Here is a 22,872-nt window from a genome sequence, read left to right on the forward strand (position 1 = left end):
AAAACCGCTGAAGCTGGGGTTGGGGGGAGGGGGCAGAAAATAACCTAAGGGAAAGCAGTATTACATCCCAGAAACTGCAGTTCCAGAGCTACAGTATGTAGGAGAGAGAGGAGCACTTTAAAATTGAAGCATACAGATTTTTATTAGCACAGGTCTAATTAGAACAACGGATAACACCACCCCAACCCAGATTTCTGCCCCAGGCTAACCAATGTCTAATAAAAGTAACAGTTGAATACTGGTGAGAAACTCAAAAGAGACAAATAGTCTAGGAGGGAAGATAGAGAGCTGAGGGTACAAAAGAAATTGAGAAAAGCATGTAGTCCCATATGAAGAGAAGTTATGGCTAGAGGAATTTGAAGCCTCTAGTACACTGAGGGTAGTCATAGCAACAGTAAACATCAGACCTGCCTAACTTCTGAGATAAACACAATTCTGCACTAAAAACCAAAGGAAAGATCTGCCCATTTCCAAGTAGAGAAATTATTTGCCTTGGTCTCTATTGTCCTACCCAGGATATCCAGATATCAGTACAATTATGAGCATTTGAAAAGTCAAGGGAAAATATGCAGAGACAAAGCAACAGAAGCAGATAGAGTTGGAATTGTATGATGAGGAACTTAAAATAATGAATAGGTTAAAATCTGTATTATCTATGGCTGCCTAATATCACAAAATTTTAGCTATTTAAAATACTAGAGGCCTTGGGTTTTTGTTTTTGTTTTTTACTAGAGGCTGTATTGTTCGAAAGAGAGATTAATGAGACTCACCATTAATCTCTTCACAGTGCCTTTTGTAGGACTGTGTTGTGGCATCAACTTTGATCTTTCTAAGGTCTTAACAAGTTACACACTTGGCTTTATCTCTAGAGCTTGTTTTTCCTGGTAACGTCCTGGATTTGAAATTTATTCTGAAGACACATCTTACTTTTACCATATTTGCTATGTGGAGAGCTTGAGAATCTTTGGAATTATGGAATCTTGACTCATTTTGGTTTGATAGTCTTGCCTTGAATTTATCTTTCCTTCCTTTTTTTTTTTTTTAAGAAATTTTATTTTATTTTATTTTATTTTTTAATTTTTATTCATTCGTGATAGGCACACAGTGAGAGAGAGAGAGAGGCAGAGACACAGGCAGAGGGAGAAGCAGGCTCCATGCACCGGGAGCCCGACGTGGGATTCAATCCCGGGTCTCCAGGATCGCGCCCTGGGCCAAAGGCAGGCGCTAAACCGCTGCACCACCCAGGGATCCCTGTCTTCCTTCCAATTCACTATATGCACCAGGAAGAAACCAGGCAACACCTTCAACACTTTACTCAGAAATTTCCTTAAAGGGGATCCCTGGGTGGCGCAGCGGTTTGGTGCCTGCCTTTGGCCCGGGGCGCGATCCTAGAGACCCGGGATCGAATCCCACGTCGGGCTCCCAGGTGAATGGAGCCTGCTTCTCCCTCTGCCTGTGTCTCTGTCTTTCTCTCTCTCTCTCTGTGACTATCATAAATAAAAAATTTAAAAAAAATTTAAAAAAAAAAGAAATTTCCTTAAATATATTAGTTACCCACTTCATTAGACACATTCCTACTACCCACTTTAGTAAAAGATGATATGATGTTGGTGAACTTTCTGCCACAACATACAGTGCTTCCCCTTTCTTCAGTTTCCAGTAATATCTTTCTAAGACTGCTTTTTTCAGTTCTTTACTGGCTGTTGGCTGGAGGCCTCCCTCCATTCCTTGTTTCAAGGGCTTCTCCATATGGCAGCTTACAACTTGGCAACTGGCTCCCATCAGAGTGAGCAAGAGTAATCAAGACAGAAGTCACTACCTTTTGTAATGTAATCATAGAAGGGACATCCAGTCAGTTTTGAGAGTCACTAGGTCCATTCAAGGGATTAAACAAGGACATGAATATGAGAAGACAGGGATCACTGGGAACCATTTTAGAGGCTGGTTACCACAGTAGCAGTATGATTTTCTTAAGTTTACCTGTTCTAATATATTTTCCGTAGATTCTTTAGTGTTTTCTACATACACAATCATATTATCTACACATAAAATTTTACTTCTTTCTTTCTAGCCAGTATTCATTTTACTTTGTTTTCTTATGTTATTGGACTGGCTAGGAACTCCAGTCAGTATTGAACAGAAGTATTAATAGCTGACATTCTTGTTTTATGTTTTAAATTCACAGTTAGGGACAAAGTTTTCTTTTTTTCCATCCTTGTAATACCTATAGGTTTTTATAGATGTTCTTTATTAGTTTGAGGAAGTTCCTTTAGTCCCTAGATTGTAGAGGTTTTTTATCATAAATTGGTTGAATTTTGACAAGTGATATTCTGTATTTATAGATAAACATATAAGATTTCTCCTTGGGGAGGAGGGGGGGGTGGGGGTGACTGGGTGGCGGGCACTGAGATGGACACTTGACGGGATGAGCACTGGGTGTTATTCTGTATGTTGGCAAATTGAACACCAATAAAAAATAAATATATTATTAAAAAAATAAAAATAAAAATAAATAAGATTTCTCCTTTATTCTATTAACATGGTGCATTACATCAAGTTTCAACTCTTATATAAGTCTTGCTTTCCTGGGATAAACTTATCTCAGATGTGTCATCTTTTGTATCTCTGGATTTGGATTTGTCTTGCCTATAATTGTTTTTGTGGGGTTTTTTTTCTTTTTTGGATTTTTTTTTCAGCTATATTTATTAGATTAGACCGTAATTTTTGTTTTCTGTAATGTCCTCTTAAGGTTTTAGTAGTAAGATTATGGCTGCTTCATGAAATGAGTATACACTTGAACTAAAAGAAGCAATCAGTGAGCATCTGAATGGTAACTTTTTGGGGGTGCACATTGAAACATGAATGTAAATGATAAGATAACTCACCTCTTTAAGTATTATATATCATACTATCTCTTACACTTTGTTCCTTGGAAAATGTGTTTTATTCTTAGTATTTTAAAAACTATGAATTTTTATCATTTGATCCATTCATTAGTTGATAGACATTTGGGTTATTTCCACTTTTTAGCTATTATGAATAATACAACTATAAACATTTGTCCGCAAGTTTTATATGAATATATATTTTCAATTCTCGTGGGTATATTAGGAATGGAATTGCTGGGTAATACGTTAACTCTATGTTTAACTTTCCGAGGAACTGCCAGACCATTTTCAAAGCGGCTGCACCATTTTACATTTCTACCTGCACTCTATGAGGGTTCCAATTCTTCCACAACTTTGCCAACATTTGTTACTATCTATGTTTTTTATTATAACTTCCTAGTCGTTTTGAAGTGATATCTAATTGTTTTAACTTAATGGCTAATGATGTTGAACAACTTTTCATGTGCTTCTTTAGCTTTTTGTGTATCTTCTTTGAAGAAGTGTCTATTCTGATGCTTTAAATTCAGTTGTCATTTTAGTGCTGAGTTTTCAGAGTTCTTTATATATTTCATTCAAGTCCATAATCAGATATGTTATTTGTAAAAAATTTTATACATTCTGTGCATAATTTTTAACTATTTTGATGGGGGTCATTTGAAATCTAAAGTTTTTATTTATGGTGAAGCCTAGTTTATCTGTTTTTCTTTTGTAGATTATGTCTGATGTCATACATATCTAAGAAACTATTGCCTAATCCAGTATCACAATGTTGTATGCTTCTGTTTTCTTCTAGGGGTTTATAATTTTAGCTCTTACATTTTGGTCTTTGATTTAATTAGTGTTAATTTTTTTTATATGGTGTGAGGTAGGGCTCCAACTTTATTCTGTTGTGTGTGGATACAAGTTCCAGCACTATTTGTTGAAAAAAACTATTCTTTCTCTTTGATTTTCTTGGTATCCTGCTTGAAAAATCAATATACTGTAAAGTAAATATTTATGTTCTGTTGTTCCCTGCATCTGTCTTCATACAAATACTGCATTGTCATGATTACCATAATTTTGTAGTAAGTTTTAAAATTGAGAAGTATGAGTCCTTCATCTTTTTCTCCCTTTTCAAGAATATTTTAGATATTCTGGGTCCCTTTCATTTCTGTATGACTTTAAGAGTTGGATCAGCTTGCCTTTTTCTGCAAATAAACCAGCTGAGATTTTGGTAGAGACTGAGCTGAATCTGAATGTCAGTCCTAAAAGTATTAAATCTTCCAATCATGAACATGCAATACTTTTCCATTTATTTAGGTCTGTAATTTCTTTTGACAGTGTTTTTTAGCTTTCAGTGTACAAGTCTTGCTTCTCTTGTTCAGTTTATTCCTTTGTACTGTATTTTTCTTGATGCAAATATAAATAGAATTGTTTCTTCAATTTCCTTTTGGGGTTATTTACTGCTAGTGTATAAATGTACAATTGACTTTTGTACATTGATCTTGTATCCTGTCACCCTGCTGAACTCCTTCATTAGTTTTAATAGTTTTTTAGTGGATTTCTTAGATTTTCTGTATATAACAGCATGTCATGTGTAATAGAGATAGTTTTACTTCTTTTAGAATCCAGATGCTTCTTTGTTTTTTTTTTCCCCTACTTAATTGCCCTGGTTGTGATCTCTAGTACAATATGAGCTGAAGTAGCAATAGCAGGCATCCTTGTCTTATTGATGATTATAGGGAGAAAGCATTTTATTTTTTTCCTATTAGATATGGCATGTTAGGTGTGGGTTTTTCATACATAGCCTATTTTTAGGGTGAAGAAGTTCCCTTCTCTTTCTATGTTTTTAAGTTTTGTTGTGTGTCTTTTTTTTAAATCATGAATCGTTATTGGATTTCTGTTTTTAATTTTCCACATTTACTTAGATCATGTGGTTTTTGCCCTTTGTTTTTTATTGATATGGTATATTACATTAATTGATTTTTTGAATGTTTAACTTTTCATTCCTGATTTTTGGGTTTTTTTTGAGATTTTATTTATTTATTCATGAGAGACAGAGAGACAGACAGAGAGAGAGAGAGAGAGAGAGAGGCAGAGACACAGGCAGAGGGAGAAGCAGGCTCCACACAGGGACCCCAACATGGGACTCGATCCCAGGATCCCAGGATCACACCCCAAGCTGAAGGCGGTGCTAAACCCCTGAGCCACCAGGGCTGCCCTCATTCCTGGTTTAAATCCCAATTGGACATGATATATAATCCTTTTGTTATGGTTCTGGATTATGCTTGTTAGTATTTTGTTAAGGATTTTTGCATCTATGTTCATTTGATATTACTCTAGTTCTTAGAGACCTTTTGACATAGATTTTCGTGTTTCTGATTTCTTAAAGCACCTATATTCTTTTAGACAATACTTTTAAAATAACAGCAAAATATTACAATTTGTAAAGAGGGCATTAAGGTGATTGTACTGAAATATTTTTTAATAATGATAGCTCTTTTATTTTTCACTATGTGTTTACTTTTGCTTGAAAACACTATGTCTCTTTCTCTTTGCCAAATATCCTGTGAAATCTATTCTTTCCTTTTCCAAATCTTACCTACAAAATTGATATTCAGAATTTATAAAATGAAACCAGGATACTGAGCTTCCAAACACAAGACATTAAAAAAGGCAAGAAATTTATCTGGTTTACCATGGAGTGAGCTGCAATTCTCTTTAGAATAGGCGCTTTGCTGTCTTGACCTTATCTTTCACATTAATGTAAAATTGCCCATTCCTGGAGTAGTACCTGGAAGAATATCAGGATTATGCAAAGCTATAAAATAAATCTTTTTCTAGAATGCTAGATTTACTAGAAAATTAAGAATAGATGAATGTGGGAAAACTTCTTATATTAAAACTGGAAATATTTTTTTATGTAGAAAAATACAAAATGTGCAAGGATGACGAAGCTAAAACTTAAGACTTCAAAGAAATTCAATACTTTTGACACAATTTTCAGCCCAACCATCCAAGTCTCAAGGATATGAATTCTCTTTTCTTGATATATAAGAGTATAGTTTGTGGAAGTTTTTGAAAGAATACTCTGAAGCATTAAAGAAATGCTGTAAATGATTTCTTACTTCATGAAAAGGCTATTGTCCTTGTAAATAACAAAACAACACTGGGAATATTATCTTGTCCAGTTTTAACTTAAGGGGCATTTTTTTTCAAGTTTTTATTTAGATTATTGCTATTTAACATATAACATAATATTGGTTTCAGGAGTAGAATTCAGTGATTCATCACTTACATATAACACCCAGAGCTCATCACAAGTGCCCTCCTTCATATGCATCACCCTTTAGCCCATCCTCCACCAATTCTCTCTGTATTAACCCTCAGGTTGTTCTGTATCATTAAGAGTCTCTTATGATTTGCTTTCTCCTCTTCTTATTCCCCCTACCATATGTTCATCTGTTTTGTTTTTTAAATTCTATTTATGAGTGAAATCATATGCTATTTGTCTTTCTCCAGTTGACTTATTTTTCTTAGCATAATACACGGTAGCTCCATCCACATCATTGCTAATGGCAAGATTTCATTCTTTTTGATGGCTGAGTAATAATCCAATGTGTGTGTGTGTGTGTGTGTGTGTGTGTGTACACATATACCATATTTTCTTTATTCATCAGTTGATGGACACTTTGGGCTGTTTCCATAGTTTGGCTGTTGTTAAATAATGCTGCTATAAACATCGGGATGCATGTGCCCCTTCAAATCAGCATTTTGGTATCTTCTGGATAAATACCTAGTAGTGCAATTGCTGAGTTATAGGGTAGATCTATTTTTAACTTTTCAGGGAACCTCCATATTATTTTCCAGAGTTGCCACACCAGTTTATAGTCCCACCAACAATTTAAGAGAGTTACCCTTTTTCTGCATCCTCACCAACATCTGTAGTTTCCTGTGTTACTAATCTTAGCCATTCTGACAAATATGAGGTGATATCTTATCATGGTTTTGATTTGTATTTCCCTCATGGTGAGTGATATTGAACATCTTTTCATGTATCTGTTGGCAATCTGGATGTCTTTGGAAAAATGTCTATTCATGTCTTCTGGCTATTACCTTTTTTTAATTTATTTTTAAACTTTTTTTAAACTCAATTTGCCAACATATAGTATAACACCCAGTGCTCATCTCATCATATGCCCTCCTTAATGCCTGTCACTCAGTTACCCCACTTGCCCACCCACCTCCCCTTCTGCAACCCTTTTGTTTGTTTCTCAGGAGTCTCTCATGGTTTGTCTTCCTTTCTAATTTTTCCCTACTCAGTTTCCCTCCTTTCCCTTATGGCCCCTTTCACTATTCCTTATATCCCACAGGTGAGTGAAACCATATGATAATTGTCTTTCTCCAATGGACTGATTTCACTCAGCATAATACCTTCCAGTTCCATCCACATTGATGTAAATGGTAGGTATTCAGCCCTTTTGGTGGCTGAGTAATATTCCATATATTATAGTATATATATATATATATACACACCTCTTTCTTTATTCATTCATCTGTCGAAGGACATCGTGGCTCCTTCCACAGTTTGGCTCTCCTGGATTCTCCCTATTTCTTTTTTGAGTGTTGATTTTGATAAGTTGTTTATAGATTTTTGGGTACTAACCTTTTATCAGAAATGTTTTTTGCAAATATCTTCTTCCATTCCTAGGCTGCCTTGGCTGCCTTTTAGTTTTCTTGTTAATTTTTTTTTTAACTTTATTGTTTTCTTTGCTATGCACATGAAGTCCCTTTCATCTCGAGGAAGTCCCAATAATTCATTCTTGCTTTTGTTTCCCTTGCCTCTGGAGACATGTCTAGTAAGAAGTTGCTCTGGCCAAGGTCAAAGAGGTTGCTGCCTGTATACTCCTCCAGGATTTTGGTGGTTTCCTATCTCACATTTAGGTCTTTCATCCATTTTTAATGTGTTTTTGTGTGTCACATGTATGACACATGTATGTCACATGTATGACATGTATTTCATTTTTCTGCATGTTACTGTCCAGTTTTTTCACTACTATTTGTTGAAGAGACTGTCTTTTTTTCCATTGGATATTCTTTCCTGCTTTGCTGAAGATTAGTTGACCATACAATTATGGGTCCATTTCTGGGTTTTCTGTTCTGTTCTATTGATCTGTATGTCTGTTTTTGTGTAGTACTATACTGTCTTGATGACTGCAGCTTCAAGCAGACAACAAAAAGAAGTAAAAAACATCCAAATTGACAAGAAGGAAGTCAGATTTTCACCATTTGCAGTTGACATGATACTCTATGTAGAAACCCAAAGGCCCCACCAAAAAATTACTAGAACTGACACACACATTCAGCAAAGTTGCAGGATACAAAATCAGTGTACAGAAATCTGTTGCATTTCTATATACCAGTAATGAAGAAGCAGAATGAGAAATCAAGGAATAGATACCATTTACAATTAACCCAAAACCATAAGATACCTAGGAATAAACCTAACGAATAAACCTAGACTTACACTCTAAAAATCATAGGACATTTAGGAAAGAACTTGAGGATGACACAAAGAAATGGAAAAATGTTCCATAATCATGGATTGAAAGAACAAATATTGTTAGAATCTCCATATACCCAAAGCAGTCTACACATTTAACGCAATCCCTAGGCAAATACCACTAGCATTTTTCACAGAGCTACAACAAACAATCCTAAAATTTGTATGGAACCACAAAAGACCCCGAATAGCCAAAGCAATCTTGAAAAAGAATAAGCAGGAGGCACTACAATTGTGGACATCAAGTTATATTACAAAGCTGTTGTCTAGTTTTAACTTTTTAATCCTGTTAGTCAAATATTTCCCTTTCCTGTGTTTAGATTTTCATTTTCTTAATTAACTTTTTGCTGTGCTCCACATGAGATAGAGGATTAGGTCTTACATTACTTGGTGGTCTGAGAATGTTTGATGAAAAATGTAGATCATGATAGCAGATATTTTCTTGGACATATACCTCAAGGGAAATATTACTGAACATAAATTTAAGAAGAAGACAGATTTCAGAGGTGATATCAAATCTGGAGGATGTTTTATTGGCAAGTCCTCTGCATTTAAGGGTTGTATCAGTAAATGTGCTCATATTAACTAGGCTAATAGGCCACAGAGAAACTATACATATCTTTAGATAGGTCTACAGAAGAAGTGTTGCCTTTTGTGTTTGACACAGCTTAAGTTTATAGCCTTCCAGAGCATAATAATTGCTAAAGAGTAGTCTTACCATAGCAGCATAACAGAAGATTAAAACAAAACAAAACAAAAGCCCTGTTTAAATAGTATAGCAACAAATTTTTCTTGATAGAGTACCTTAAGTTTTTGGAAAAGCTCATTGTAGACTCTGGCATTACGAGATATATGTATATGCAATTCTGCCCTCAGTGATCCTTAGAGATAATCTCTGTGGTTTAGTTTAATGTTAAGGTAAACTTGGCATTCTTCCTTTTTTAAAAAACTATTTTTCTAACCCTGGAACATTGCTTGCTGATGGGCCATTTCTTACACTTACAGAGGCTTTTATGAATAGTCTTGAAATGATGGAGAGCCATTGTTAATGTTCCTTTTGTTTTGTTTTTTTTTTTAATTTTTATTTATTTATGATAGTCGCACAGAGAGAGAGAGAGAGAGGCAGAGACACAGGCAGAGGGAGAAGCAGGCTCCATGCACCGGGAGCCCGATGTGGGACTCGATCCCATGTGATCCTGGAGACCCGGGATCGAATCCCACGTCGGGCTCCCGGTGCATGGAGCCTGCTTCTAGCCTCTGCCTCTGTCTCTGCCTCTCTCTCTCTCTCTCTCTCTGTGCGACTATCATAAATAAATAAAAATTTAAAAAAATAAAAAATAAAAAAATAAAAGTTGGATATTTTTTCTGTCCTGGATTACCACTGGGAACTTCTATTCTTTATAGGACTTTCCATATTTAAGATACTTCTGATGATTCGGAACACTTTTGATGTAAAAATCATGTTCATATTTTATTACAAAGGTATGCAAGATTGCCTTATGGAAGGTTAATTTTTTAAAAAAAGCAAAGCATAGATTATCCCTGAAGAAATCAGCACAGCTCTGGAAAAAATCTAGTTTTGGTAAATGACAGCTCTAGGCACATATTTTCTTATTCTCATAGGCATTTTCTTTTCATTTTTGTATTTCAGAGTAAGTGAGGAAAAGGAAGTGACAGAAGAACGATTCCGAGCTGAGCAGGAATCATTTGAGAAGAAGATCAGGCATTTGGAAGAACAGAATGAACTGATCATCAAAGAAAGGGAAGATATCCTTTTTGAAAGTCCTCTTTTTTAATGTGCAGGAAGTTTGGCTCTTTCATGAAGAAAATATACACTCCAGAGAAATAATTGTTCTAATTTATAACAGGGAATAAATCTGCATGGGCTGCCATTTTTAGGCAATCAAAACGACACTTAACAGCATGTGCTGTTGCTTCCTTTGTGCTTGATATGGCCACCCAGCTGTTCTGCTACTGCTATTATACTGCGGAGCACATATTTGTCAACTAAAAAAGACAATAAGAAATTTGGACATTAACATGTAATGTTGGAACTTTACTGAATTCTGTTCCACTGCTCTAATTGAGCCTGAAGCTTCTTTGTATTTGGCATTCTTTTTAGCAAAAACTTTGACAGCCCTGAGGAATTCTATTCCGAAATCATAAAAATTTTTTAAAAATCCATTGTAATTTGTAGATGTTGTAATTGCTAAGTATTTACACTGCAGCATAATACCACCAAAATTCTCATGGAGGAAAAGACTAGGGATTAAAACTGGAAGTGTGTGTGTGTGTGTGTGTGTGTGTGTATAATATAGCATTATTTGTAAACTGGCATTTTAACTTAAGAATTGTACTTTAAGGAATATGTGAGTTAAAATAAGCATATTTCTGAAGTTTCTTTTGACTGGGAGGAATTACTTATCTTGGAGTGTTTTTGCAGTGGTGTTGATAGAAAAGAGAAGTAACTGCCCCTAAAGTTTGGGCGATAGATTGACCAACTAAACTAGTCTATGAATACTTCAAGGAACCAGTGCCTTTATTGGCAATATCGCCATTAACTTGATGGTTAATAATCATTTCAAAAGTTCTTCAAGTGTTAAAAATTATCATATCCAGTGGACGGTAACTATACCTTCATGAATACCAGGGAAATAGAAACATAAAGATAAATTAATTCACTTGGGAGAACATGTAACTGTAAAAATGAGTTCTAAACCTTTTTTTTTTTTTTTTTCAAAAAGTGGAAATACACCATTGGGAATTAATATAATCAGAATTTTTAGATTTGATTTGCTGAGTATATATTTATAAAGTTTATTTTCCCACAATTCTAAAGGTGTACTTTCTCAATTATTTCTTTTCTGTAATCCTGTAGCATGTGAATAATCATCTTGAGTCTTCTCTTTTCTTTGCCCTCATTGACTTTATTGTATTAGGCTGTCAACTGTCATGATAGACCCTTTTTTGTGATATTCTTCCTGCTGCTTTTCTCTCTGGGTTAAAGTAGTACTGTTTAGTTAGAACTCACAACAGACTGTACTCAGCCACTTCGGGTTCTTCACATCTCACGAGGAATAGTGACTCAGACTTCCAAAAAAGGTAGATTAGGAATATTTTTATTTGTGACAGAAGTTCACTTACAGTGTCTGTTTTTTCCCATGTAACAACTGGAGATAAGTGACCTCTGGCAGTGCTTCAGTGGTTTCAAGTTTTCAGCACTGGAACTCTACAGTTGTCTTAGCATGTTGCAGAATGGTTGCTCTAATTCCAGATGTCGTATTTGCCCTAAGACAGGGAAAAAGGGGGAGTTCTGGCAGTTGTGACTCAGTCTCCTTTTTTGAAAAAAACATGAGATCTTAGGGCACTTCCACCCCTCTCCCCAGCCCTCCCCCAGCTGCCAGCAGTCTTTCATGAGATATTTATTGTCCAGAACTTTACTGCATGGCCATGCTAAGTTTTAAGAATGGCTGTTTAACCTTGTCCAATTTATAGGGTGAAAGGCAGCAAGGGAGAAAGGGACTGGGAATGAAGTCAGCCTCCAACTCTATCTGGTAGCAGAAGTAGGGGAAATAGAAACCTCTTTCTTTATATATAGAGAAGGAGGTGATGATGCCTTGGCCTTCCTGAGACAAAAAAAAAAAATATTATGTCCAGTGGAATTAGGGCAAAGTGGGGAAATAAGGTGAGAAAGGGAGGTAATAGGCAAGTTTGAAAGCCTGGCCACAGTTAAGGCCTATTTATCTGGTAATATGCTTAACCAAAATGTGTAACTATCTAGAAAAGTTAAATCTGTTTTTTGGGGACTATTCTATTTTAGCGCTCTTTGAGTCAAGATTAATGGATTTGGTGCTGAAAATTCAACATGGCTCTGAATGGTTTCCCTCTGTCAGCCTAAGTCATAAGATATACCAGGTGAATGTATTTGCACTATTTTTCCTGTTTTTCCAATAACTTAGCTCAGGGGTCAGTAAACTACTGCCAAATCCAGTAGGGAGCCAGCTAAATCTAGCCACACCCATTAATTCATGTGTTATCTGTGGCTGTTTTTGTACTGCAGCTGCTAGCTGAGTAGTTGCAACAAAAACCTCCGGCCTACATTGCCTAAAATATTTACTTCTGGCTCTCTACAGAAAAGTTTACTAAACCCTGATCTGTCTTATAAGCTAAAAAGGAAAGGAAAAGGCAAAGGCATTTAAATAAAGTCAGACTTAGGCATATGTCACAGTTGGAACTATTTTACATACAATATGAAAAGATTTGACTTGGGTATTTGTTATTGTGAATGAAGATTGGTGTGTGAGACCATTATCAAAAATTGAATTGGTCTAGTTAATATAATTGGTTTAAAAATTTTTTTGAATCACCAAAGGTAGGTGGTATTTATGGAACTGTGGAAGAAGGAAGAGAGGAAGTTATGATTTAAAAACAATGACACCCATGGTTTTTATTTCAAGTAGATTCCTCAGGTGCAAATCTCCTTTACTAGCATAAACCTGTGAAAGGTTAATACAGACCATTTTACAGTACATAAAACCCTATAGAATATAGAAACCTAAAACAAGGTTATAACTTAAAGCAATATAATTTTAACTACAGATACATTTACCTATCATACATGAATGATTCAGACTCTTTCATATATATGAAATCAGATAATTTTAGGTCATTTTACAGTCTCTTTCTGTGTAACTGTACGAATTCTGATTTTTGTAATTTTAAAGATGTGTTATACTAAATTTATGGTTTTTTTTTGTTTTTAGAAGTTTTAATAACTTGATTTATTGCACTATATGAATACAGACCAGTCCCTTGGTGGAAAAGAGAAAAGATATTTTACTTGTTTGCATTTGGACCAGGCTTTTGAAGATTTGTTCTTAACAGTGAATAGAGAATTTATTATTAAAACATAAAAATTCTTGTAATTTTCAGTCTTTGAATAAAGCTTATTTCCTGGGAACTTAACTATGTGAATGAATATGCCATTCACAAAGTCAAGCAGTCTGATGAACCTAGTAGATTTTTGCCTACTTAAATAAGTATGAAAAGAGAGAGAAAACTAGAAAGAAATATGACCCATAGGAATTGATCTGAAGCATGTTAGCAGGTAATAGTTTAAGATACAAAGAATGTGGCCATTAGAAAAGTTGATTAATATTTGAGCTAATTGGGGACGCTTGGGTGGCTCAGCAGTTTAGTGTCTGCCTTGGGCTGGGGGTGTGATCCTGGAGTTCTGGGGATCAAGTCCTGCATTGGACTCCTGCAGGGAGCCTGCCTCTTCCTCTGCCATGTCTCTGCCTCTCTCTCTGTGTCTCTCATGAATAAATAAATAAAATCTTTAAAATTTTTTTGAGCTAATCATATTTTCAGAACATATGTTTCAGATCAGGATGATATCAAAAGCTTGACCGAAGGAAAGTTAAATCTGATGTTTGCTCTTTTAACTGGCAGAGCAAGGGAAGTAAGTGATAGAGAAGAAAGTATAGTGGCTTTAGAGACAAAATCCTGTTTTAGTGCTGGTAAGCTGTCTGACCTTGAAAAGCTAATGAACTTAGTTCTGAGTCTCTGTTTTCTTCTACAACAAATGGATAGCTAATAATGCCTTCTCATTTCTTTGCCTTTCTTCACTGGGGCTCTGATGGCTTTCATCAGGTTATACAAATGCCTAGGCTGTTTTGAGGCCTGGTGAGAGAGTGAAAGTGATCTGCTCTCTCTGCTTTATCTTCTAAATTCTATGCAAGATGTAACTTCTCTGTACTGCTTGGGTTGGGTCCTCACTGGGAGGAAACCAGGTCTGACTGTCCTCCCCCAAAAACTGGACTGACAGATCTTTTTCTCTTCCTGATTTGTTCCCATTTTTTTCTCTGGAACTCAGTAAATTGAAGAGAGAGAACTTTAGAGGTGCTTATAGCTCAGATGCTTGAGCCATTGGATAGGTGGTCATTTTAGAAACTTGGCTCTGGAAAGAAAGAATTTTAAGGAAACTACCCTTAACCTTTTTGAGGAATGTTTTAAAATGAGCCAAAGGTCTCAGGATGTGTGTGCTGAAAGTAGATTAGAGAAAATTCATAAGAATCTCATCTAATTATGTAAAAAGAAATCACTGATATTGAATAACAGTAATGCTTCAGAGGTGTTCAAAGTTTCCTATTTAACTATATATCCGTGCTACAGAATCAGATTACCATGATCTGTTGGGCTTTTGCCAAGGATAGGAAGCGCACTGTAGGAAGCTCGATTATAGATCTGGGTGCAGTGCTGTTGAGTGGATAGGTAGGGTGGGGAAAGATAGTTGAAATAGGTTTCATGAGAAAGGAAATAAGTTTCAAAAGGTTAAGTTTTACCTTCCTAGTTAATTTTTCTGGGCCATCATAAGAGAAGGCAGGAGAGTTTCTAGTTTTAGAAGCAGTTTTGGGAGAATTAAAATTCAAACCTTCTTAAAATGTAGAAGATTAGCAGAAGAGAGGGTGTTTTGGTGTTTGACAGGGTGGTGGACAAATGCAGCAAAGTATGTTGCCAAGCACTTACCAGCTCTGATGACTCTTGGCATTTTTGTTTTCAATAAATATTGGGTTCTTGTTGTTTATGTTTATAAATTCTGTGGTGACAGAATATATTCCATATACTTGGATAAATTCGGTTTATTCAATTTAATAAGCCCTAGACAATATAGTTCTACTAATCTAATTATTATCTCGAATGCTGTGGAAATTGTACTTCTTGAGGCCATTTTATTTGCTCTGTGATCCTGTACGACTTTAACAGGTTTTGGACCATTATTATTATTGTATACTACCCTGGAATGTCTGGGTAAATCTTAAATATTAAGATTTAAAATCTTAATAACAGATTAAATAACTCTTTTTTACTTGTATTTTAGAGAAATAAGCCTGCTTAATGAAAAAACTAATTATTACTGGCATTGTTGTTGTCTAAACTGCTCTTAAGGATTATTTTGTTTCTTAAAAATACTTGGATATTAATGCTAACTACAGGGAGGAATTGAGGAGAAATGTTGGCAGAAAATTTAAAAAGTATAAAATTTTACTCATATACTTAATTTCATTCCAGGAGGCCTTTATGAGATAAGTTACTCTGTGGTAGGGTATTGCATTTATACTTTACCTGTCTGGAACTAATCCAAGAATAAAAATAAAAAGAAGCATTTCTCACCTGTTCTCATCCCCTATGTATGCACATTTGTTGTATGAGAATTCCTGAAGCTGTCATATGGATAATAATAAACTCATTATCTGCTGTCTAGTTTATAAATCTAATGCAGATTAGAAACAGAAAACTGGAAGTAAGGTTCGGAGCTACAGTGAGAATATTTAAGCTGACAGGGGACTTAACAGGAAAATTATTAAAAATCATGTAGGAACTCATAATGTAAGCAGTCTAGAACTCTGCCCACCTAGATGTATCTCAAGACCTTCATATAATAAATGTAGTGCAGTAGTTAATATTCATAGTCATAATTCTGAGGCATTGAAATAAAGTTAAATTGTTTTTATTCCCTATTACTTTTTAGTACTTCTATTTTTTTTTTTTTTACTTTTTAGTACTTCTAGTACTTCTTTTAGTAAGACGTCTTATATTTAGTAAGACATCTTACGTTTCTATTTACAGAGCACTTTCACGTGTATTTTTTTACTTTATTATTTTAAGATTTTGTTTATTTGAGAGTGTGTGCACAAGCATGGAGGGGGGTGGGGGGTGAGGGACAGGGAGACTCTGTGTTCAGTGCAGAGCCCGAGGTGGGCTTGATCTCACATCACCCTGAGATCATGACCAGCGCCAAAATGAAGAGTTGGATGGCCAGCCCAGTGAGCCAGCCAGGCGCCCCACACGTGTACTTTTTAATTTTCACAATAACACAGTTAAGTGATGCAGATACTCTTATTCCCATTTTACAGGTAAAGACACCAGTCTGGAGAGGTGACTGGAACAGCCCACTGGAATTAAGAGTGAAAATTTTTGACACCAAGTGGCTTTCCATTATACCAAATTATTTTTGCAGCAGTAAATTATAACAGATATTAATTGCTTTTCTAGTGTGCTTTATAGTTAACAATTTATGAAGTTGGTAATATATTTTATGTTGCTTTTTTATTCAAAATTGGTTAAAAATTTTTTGGTACTCATCCTCAGTTATCCAGAAACCCTGACTTGTAGAATGTTCCTGAGATTTTCTTGTGTTTTGGCTTTTTCATTCAGTCGCCATGCCTTTATCATTTCCCTCTGAAATTCTGAGCGCATTTTTTGCTGTTTTCTTGGACACTTCTCTGTATTCCTCTGTTACTCTGTATTATCTTTTTGTCACTGTCTCCTTCTATACTGTCTTTTGACCTGTTTCATTCCTTCACTGCTGTCACGTTAATCTTTCTTAAGGACTATTTTTATTTTGCCACTTGGCTTTTTAATCCCTTTCCATGCCTTCTTATGGCCCAAAGTTTCAAATGCATATTCTTAATTTTGACATTTAAATGCTTAGTTACTGATACTACATAGCATATATGACCTTCATTTTTATGCCTCCCTATTTGGTCCCTACTTAGGAAGTAGGAAAAATTCATTGGTTTTTCCTGCTTATTACAGTTTATTTCTATGTCTTTGTCATTGCTCCTTTTACTGATTTTCTAATTTTCTCCTTTAGGACATATTCTCTGATAATTTTTTTATACTACTTGGCTTTTAGAATTCTTTAAGAAGTCATACCTATACTAACTACCCTAACTTGTGTATCTTAATGGTTCTTTAACTGTGGTATTCTTGCAACTGTACTGGATTTTTAATAAGAAAGCTTATATCAGAGTCTTGGATCGGCTACTTTATGCCTTTGTGATTTTATACCAGTCTTTGAATGCAGGAGCATTTCAATGGCATTTTAGGGTAATAAGCCAGTTTGCAATGGCTTTAAGTCTAAGACCCAAGTCTGAGTAGGGGTGGGAAAGTAAAAGCTGTGAAGTAAAGGAGATGTTGTCTAGCCAAAGGGATACCTATATTTGAAAGAATGTTTTTTAGTTTGTTTTAAGGCTGGAAGAGAATTTTCAGTGTACTTACATGTCAAAACAAATGTGCCAGCCAATGATTAAAATTTGTTTTCTATCTTATAGCACCTTTTCTGATTTTTAGTTCTTCTGTGATAATGAACAAATCTTAAATTCTGATAAATTTATCCAACTGCTAAATCTACATGCTTTGGAGTATTGAAATATGAGATTGTGCTTTTCAATCTCTTTGCCCTCTGTCTGGGTTTAGCAAGGTTTATTTTTCTATTATTTGCTGTGGACTGAATTGTACCCCTCCAACATTCATGTGTTTGAAGTCACCTCAATGTGACTGTGTCTGGAGAGAGGTTTTTAGTAGGTAATTAAGGTTAAATGAGGTCATAAGGGTCAGGCCCTAATCCAGTAGAACTGTGCCCCTGTAAGTAGAGGAGGAAAGATCTCTCTCTCTCTCTCTTTCTCCTCCCCATCCCTACCAGCTCTGCACCTTGTGAGGATATGAAGCAAGGTGGCCAGAAAGAGAGCTCTCCCTGGAAACCCAACCCTGCAGGACCTTGTTGGACTTGCTGGACTCCAGAACTTGAGCAAATAAAGTTCTGTTGTTTAAGCCACTTTGTCTTTGGTACTTTGTCATGGCAGCCCAAGCAGAAGTAGATAGTATTTAACATGTACTTAGTTCTTTAGTATTTTTATTCTGTATTCTAAGTTTAAGGTGAAAAGGCTTTGCAGTGTAACTGTACTAGGGTAGTGTTTCTAAACATTATTGTGTTTTCAGGTATTATTTCTAATTTTCTTTTGTTTTTAATTCTGGTTGAGTGTTAATGTGCTTTGAGGATTATTTTTAAAATATTATTTTGTATTTTTTTATGAGATTTGCTTTTAGGGATTTCTCCACCTCCTTATTGTCTTTGATCCTTTTAATAGCTGTGGTGTGTACTCATTTTATAATAAAATGAACAAACTTCCTAAGTTTGATTTTGATAGTGTTTTTATTTCTTTGGCTTGTTGAAGGCTCTGGATGTGGAACCTTAGCACCCACAGAGAGCAACTTCTTTGTTGCTTTATAGTGAGTAACACTGGGATTCAAATAGATGTGTGCTGAGACTTCTAAAATGGCCCTCTTGAGGCTAAGGGATTCATTTGTTTTTGATGCCCACAGGTAAATAAGCTCAGCAGACTGAAATGCAAAAAAAAAAAAAAAAAAAAAAAATTGATTTTGTACATCTCTTTAATTAAAAAAGTTTTTCGAGTGATAGTTCTGCACTGGATAAACAGTACTAAATCTATTTAAATCATTTAAAATTACTTTGGAAAGTTTCAGTAGTTCTTGCATGAAGAAATAGACTTTCAATAAATCAATTTTGTGATAATTATTATTTAGGAGAGTTCATTATTTTGTTTAGTCTTTTATATTAATGATCTTTAAATGGCTATTTTGACGTAATCTCTTAAACTAAATCCACTTGCTGTACTAGTTTATAATTGCCTTAGATTTGAAGAATGTAATTAATGACTTTATTATTAGGCAGTAGCAAATTTGTCTTAGTTGTTCTTAACTTTAGCATGGCCTTTACTTGTGAATATTTAAATGATTCAGATGGTAATTTCCTCACTTCAGTTAGAGACATATAATATTTCCTTTTTTATTTTCATAGTTACACCTAAGATTCTGCATTTCCAAGTTCTAAATTTTCAGTAGTACAACTAATTACTGTGTAATCATGTAATGATCAGAAATTAACTGAGAAAAAAAAAAAAGTTAACTGAGTATCTGAAATAGATCTCCCTAAAGATAGATGCCAGGTTTGATGCCTTATCTTTTGTTAATACAGAAATCCCAATTTATTGAGCTGTTTTCTTAAATCCTCAGGCTTATGAAGAGCAGAACCAAATAGAGAACTAGTCCTTTGTGTCAGTATAATCTTAAGCAGTCCTTGAATTTCTAAATAAATCTAACCAAGAAAATCCAAATATCTAAAGATAATTTTTGTTGTGTTCCTGTTGGTCAGTTTTTCAAATAATTGTTATGATGTGTTTATTTTTGGCCATTCCACACAAAAGCTGATAAACACAGGAAAAGTAGCAAGAGGCAAAAGAGAAAAAACAGGAGATGAAACCAACAGAAAAGAAGGTTAGAAATAGTAATTGCCCTAGTGAGAAATTTGTACTAGAGAAAGTTTGATGGTAGAGAAGAGAGCCTGTATGCTGTAGTGAAGCATAGCTACTAGTCTAATGGTAGGGGAAAGTTGCCAAACGCTTCTGTCTCACAATAAACCCCCAAGACATCAGTGATAAAAGCACAGGAACTAGTTAAGCAGTCTAGAGCCAAAGGAAATGCGAGGAAGTTTTAGTCAATGGTAAGTGTAATCATTGAGTAGTATCACAATATTTATAAGTATATTCTTTGTATAGTATCATATGGTAATTTAAGACAGAAGAGAAGTGCTTTATGCTGCTAAGGCAGCTTCTTCATCCTTAAAAATTTATATGAAAACTCCTTTTTGTAAACATTCAGTTAATCAGAGACTGGAAGTCTCAAATATGACTTATCTCAATGTGTATATCAAGAACACTTTAGCACTAGAATCATAAAACTTAAAATCCTGACTTAATTTTGCCTTAAACTAGGTGTACAACCTTGGATAAACCCCTGCAAGTCTTAATTTCAACATGTTAATAGTATCTGAACTGTTTACCACATAAGATGATCAGATGAGCTAAAATATGCAAGGTTTTTCAAAACTGTACATGTTCTATAAAAATTTAAGGTCTACAAAAATATTTCCTTGCCCTGAAAAAGTTTACAACATACCAAAGCCATAGTTGATAAATCTTGCAAATATTATCTTTTATTTCAGATGCAATCCATTTGAAGATTTTTTTTTCCTTTTAGAGTTCTCATTTAGACTTCTCTTGCCCAGAGAGTAGCTAGATTTCTAGTTTTTGAAAAGTCTGTATTTTTTTTTTTGAAGCAAAATGCTTCTGGCTATATGAGGGAACATCCTTTAAAAATTTTAAAGCATTTTTTTAAGAAAGCTTATTGCCAAGAGAAATCAGTTAGGAATTGCTAAGAATCTCCAAGGCGTAGAAGAGATCTCAAGGAAAATAATGTAGGAACAAAGCTGAAAAGGCTAAGAGTGGATAGAGTATACTTATGGGTATTTTATGAATCTGTGTCAGGATTAAACTTTTTTTTGTATATAACAAGAAGTGCCAGAGTAACCGTAATCAAAACAAGATACATATTTATTTGTTTTCCATGTAAAAGAACATCTGAATTTTGACAATTTTAGGCAAGTACACTGACTCCATAAGTTTTAGGGAGCCATGCTTTTTAACTTGGCATTCCAAGCTTCAGCACTCATGTGCACATTCTAGTCAGCAGAGGGGAGTCTGCCAATTTTGAAAAGTTTGTTTAATTTAGGTTTAATTTCAATTTATAATTGTTGAATTTAGAAATATAATTGATTTTTGTATATTGATTTTATTTTTTTGACCTTGCTAAATTGTCATTGTTAATTTTAATAGTTGTTTTACTGAGTCCTTAGGATTTTATTGTTACATAATTACAGCATCTGCAAATAAAAACAATTTTAGTTCTTTCTAGTCATTATGCCTTATATTTCTTTTTCTTGCTTTATTGTAGTACCTCCAGTAAGGTACTGAATAGAAATGATGACTGAGAACATCCTTGCCTTGTTTTATATCTTAGTGGGAAATATGTATTTCATCCTTAAGATTGATATTAGATATCGGGTTTTTTTAAAGATTATATTTATTTATTCATGAAAGAAACAGAGAGAGGCAGAGACATAGGCAGAGGAAGAAAAGAAACAGGCTTCCTGCAGAGAGCCTGATGTGGGGACTCCATCTCGGGACCCTGGAATCCTGACCTGAGCCAAAGGCAGATGCTTAACCACTGAGCCATGCAGGTGGCCCAACTATAGGTTTTAAATAGGTACCTTTTATCACACTGAGGAATTTTTGTTTTCTTCCTAGTTTGCTAAGAGGTTGTTTTTTTTCTTTTTTTTTTAGTTGTGAATGGGTGTTGATTATTCATAGCACTTGACAGTCTATTATATATTTATTTATTTTCTGTTTCCCTCCTGGGACATCATTTCTCTCTTGTACACTATAATTCACTGAGAGTCTAGTACAGTACCTGATACTCAGTATAAACTCAAAACATAATTGTTACATGAATGAATTGTAATGCCTGAGTCGCTTTGTCAGACTCTTGGGAGAAACTTAGACTTTATCACTGAAGCTGCACAATTATAGCACTCTACCACCACCTGGTGATACTATATATAAATTGTAGTGAAAGCTTCTTGAGAGATGAATAAACACATGAGACCTAAAACTGCAAATGTTTGGACTGATGTGACTTTCAGACTTTTTTAAAAATTTATTTATTTATTTATGATAGTCACACAGAGAGAGAGAGAGAGAGAGAGAGAGAGAGGCAGAGACATAGGCAGAGGGAGAAACAGGCTCCATGCACCAGGAGCCCTACGTGGGATTCGATCCCAGGTCTCCAGGATCGCACCCTGGGCCAAAGGCAGGCGCCAAACCCCTGCATCAACCAGGGATCCCACTTTCAGACTTTTGAAATAAACATATAATCATATATAACAAGTCTGTGTCTGGGATTTAGTAAATGTTTTCACATTTAGTAGGTACTGAGGTGTTTTGTGTTTTTCTGAATGCTAGAAAACAGTGAAGGAGCACTTTAATTACATATGTTAAACAGTAAATTGTGAAAGGTGACATAAATGAGAGCAAAGGCATTTCTATATTTGCATTCCTGCCCTGTCAGCATTTCCTTGCTATTAGGTGCTAGCTAAACTTGAATTTTAAACTACAAGTCTTTTCTAGCTTCTTAATTTCTTGTACTAAATATTTAATATATCACAAGAAAGTCCATCTTGTGGCCAAAAAGGAAATTTTAGGTCTGTTCTTAAAAATCCAGTACCTTAGTTCCACAGAATTCATTGAGACATACAAATGTAGAACTGAATATAGGACTTATTTGTTAGATCAGGGAATAACTTGGAATGAAACCATCTATCCTCTTTACTGGTATGACTGTCTCTGTATATTTTCATTTCTTAGCCTCCCTTTTTTTAAAAAAAAAAAAAAAGGGACCAGGTGCCAAAATTCAAGTAGTAAACATTTCTCACTGATGTTAAATGGTCAATCTTGTAAAATATTGATATTTTTACATAAAGGTTAGCCCTTTTTATGATCAAAATACCCTAGGGTGATGATGTTGGGAATACTGTTTCAGTAATAAAGATTATAATGTGGATAAGTTCCCTACAAGGCCCCATGATGGTAATACCCCTAGATTTTGTCTTTAAAGAAAACTGCTGAGAGGCAATAATTTTTTTTGTATGTGTCCCATTTTCATTAATGCATGGTAATTGATGGA

At 34.9% G+C, this 22,872-nt stretch overlaps 1 protein-coding gene across 18 annotated transcripts in view; it reads left to right on the top strand.

Moving 5' to 3' along the window:
* The window catches only part of KIAA1328 (KIAA1328 ortholog), a 348,897-nt gene that overhangs the window by 38,784 nt on the left and 287,241 nt on the right, over positions 1–22,872 (top strand). For all 18 annotated transcript variants that reach the window (XM_025996997.2, XM_072732245.1, XM_072732240.1 and 15 more), the window contains one exon: positions 10,082–10,197. In XM_025996997.2, coding sequence (XP_025852782.1) covers positions 10,082–10,197 — 116 coding nt within the window. The remainder of the gene's footprint in view (positions 1–10,081; positions 10,198–22,872) is intronic.

This window comes from Vulpes vulpes, chromosome 13 (genome assembly GCF_048418805.1).
Source record: "Vulpes vulpes isolate BD-2025 chromosome 13, VulVul3, whole genome shotgun sequence".
Taxonomy (NCBI): Eukaryota; Metazoa; Chordata; class Mammalia; order Carnivora; family Canidae; genus Vulpes; species Vulpes vulpes.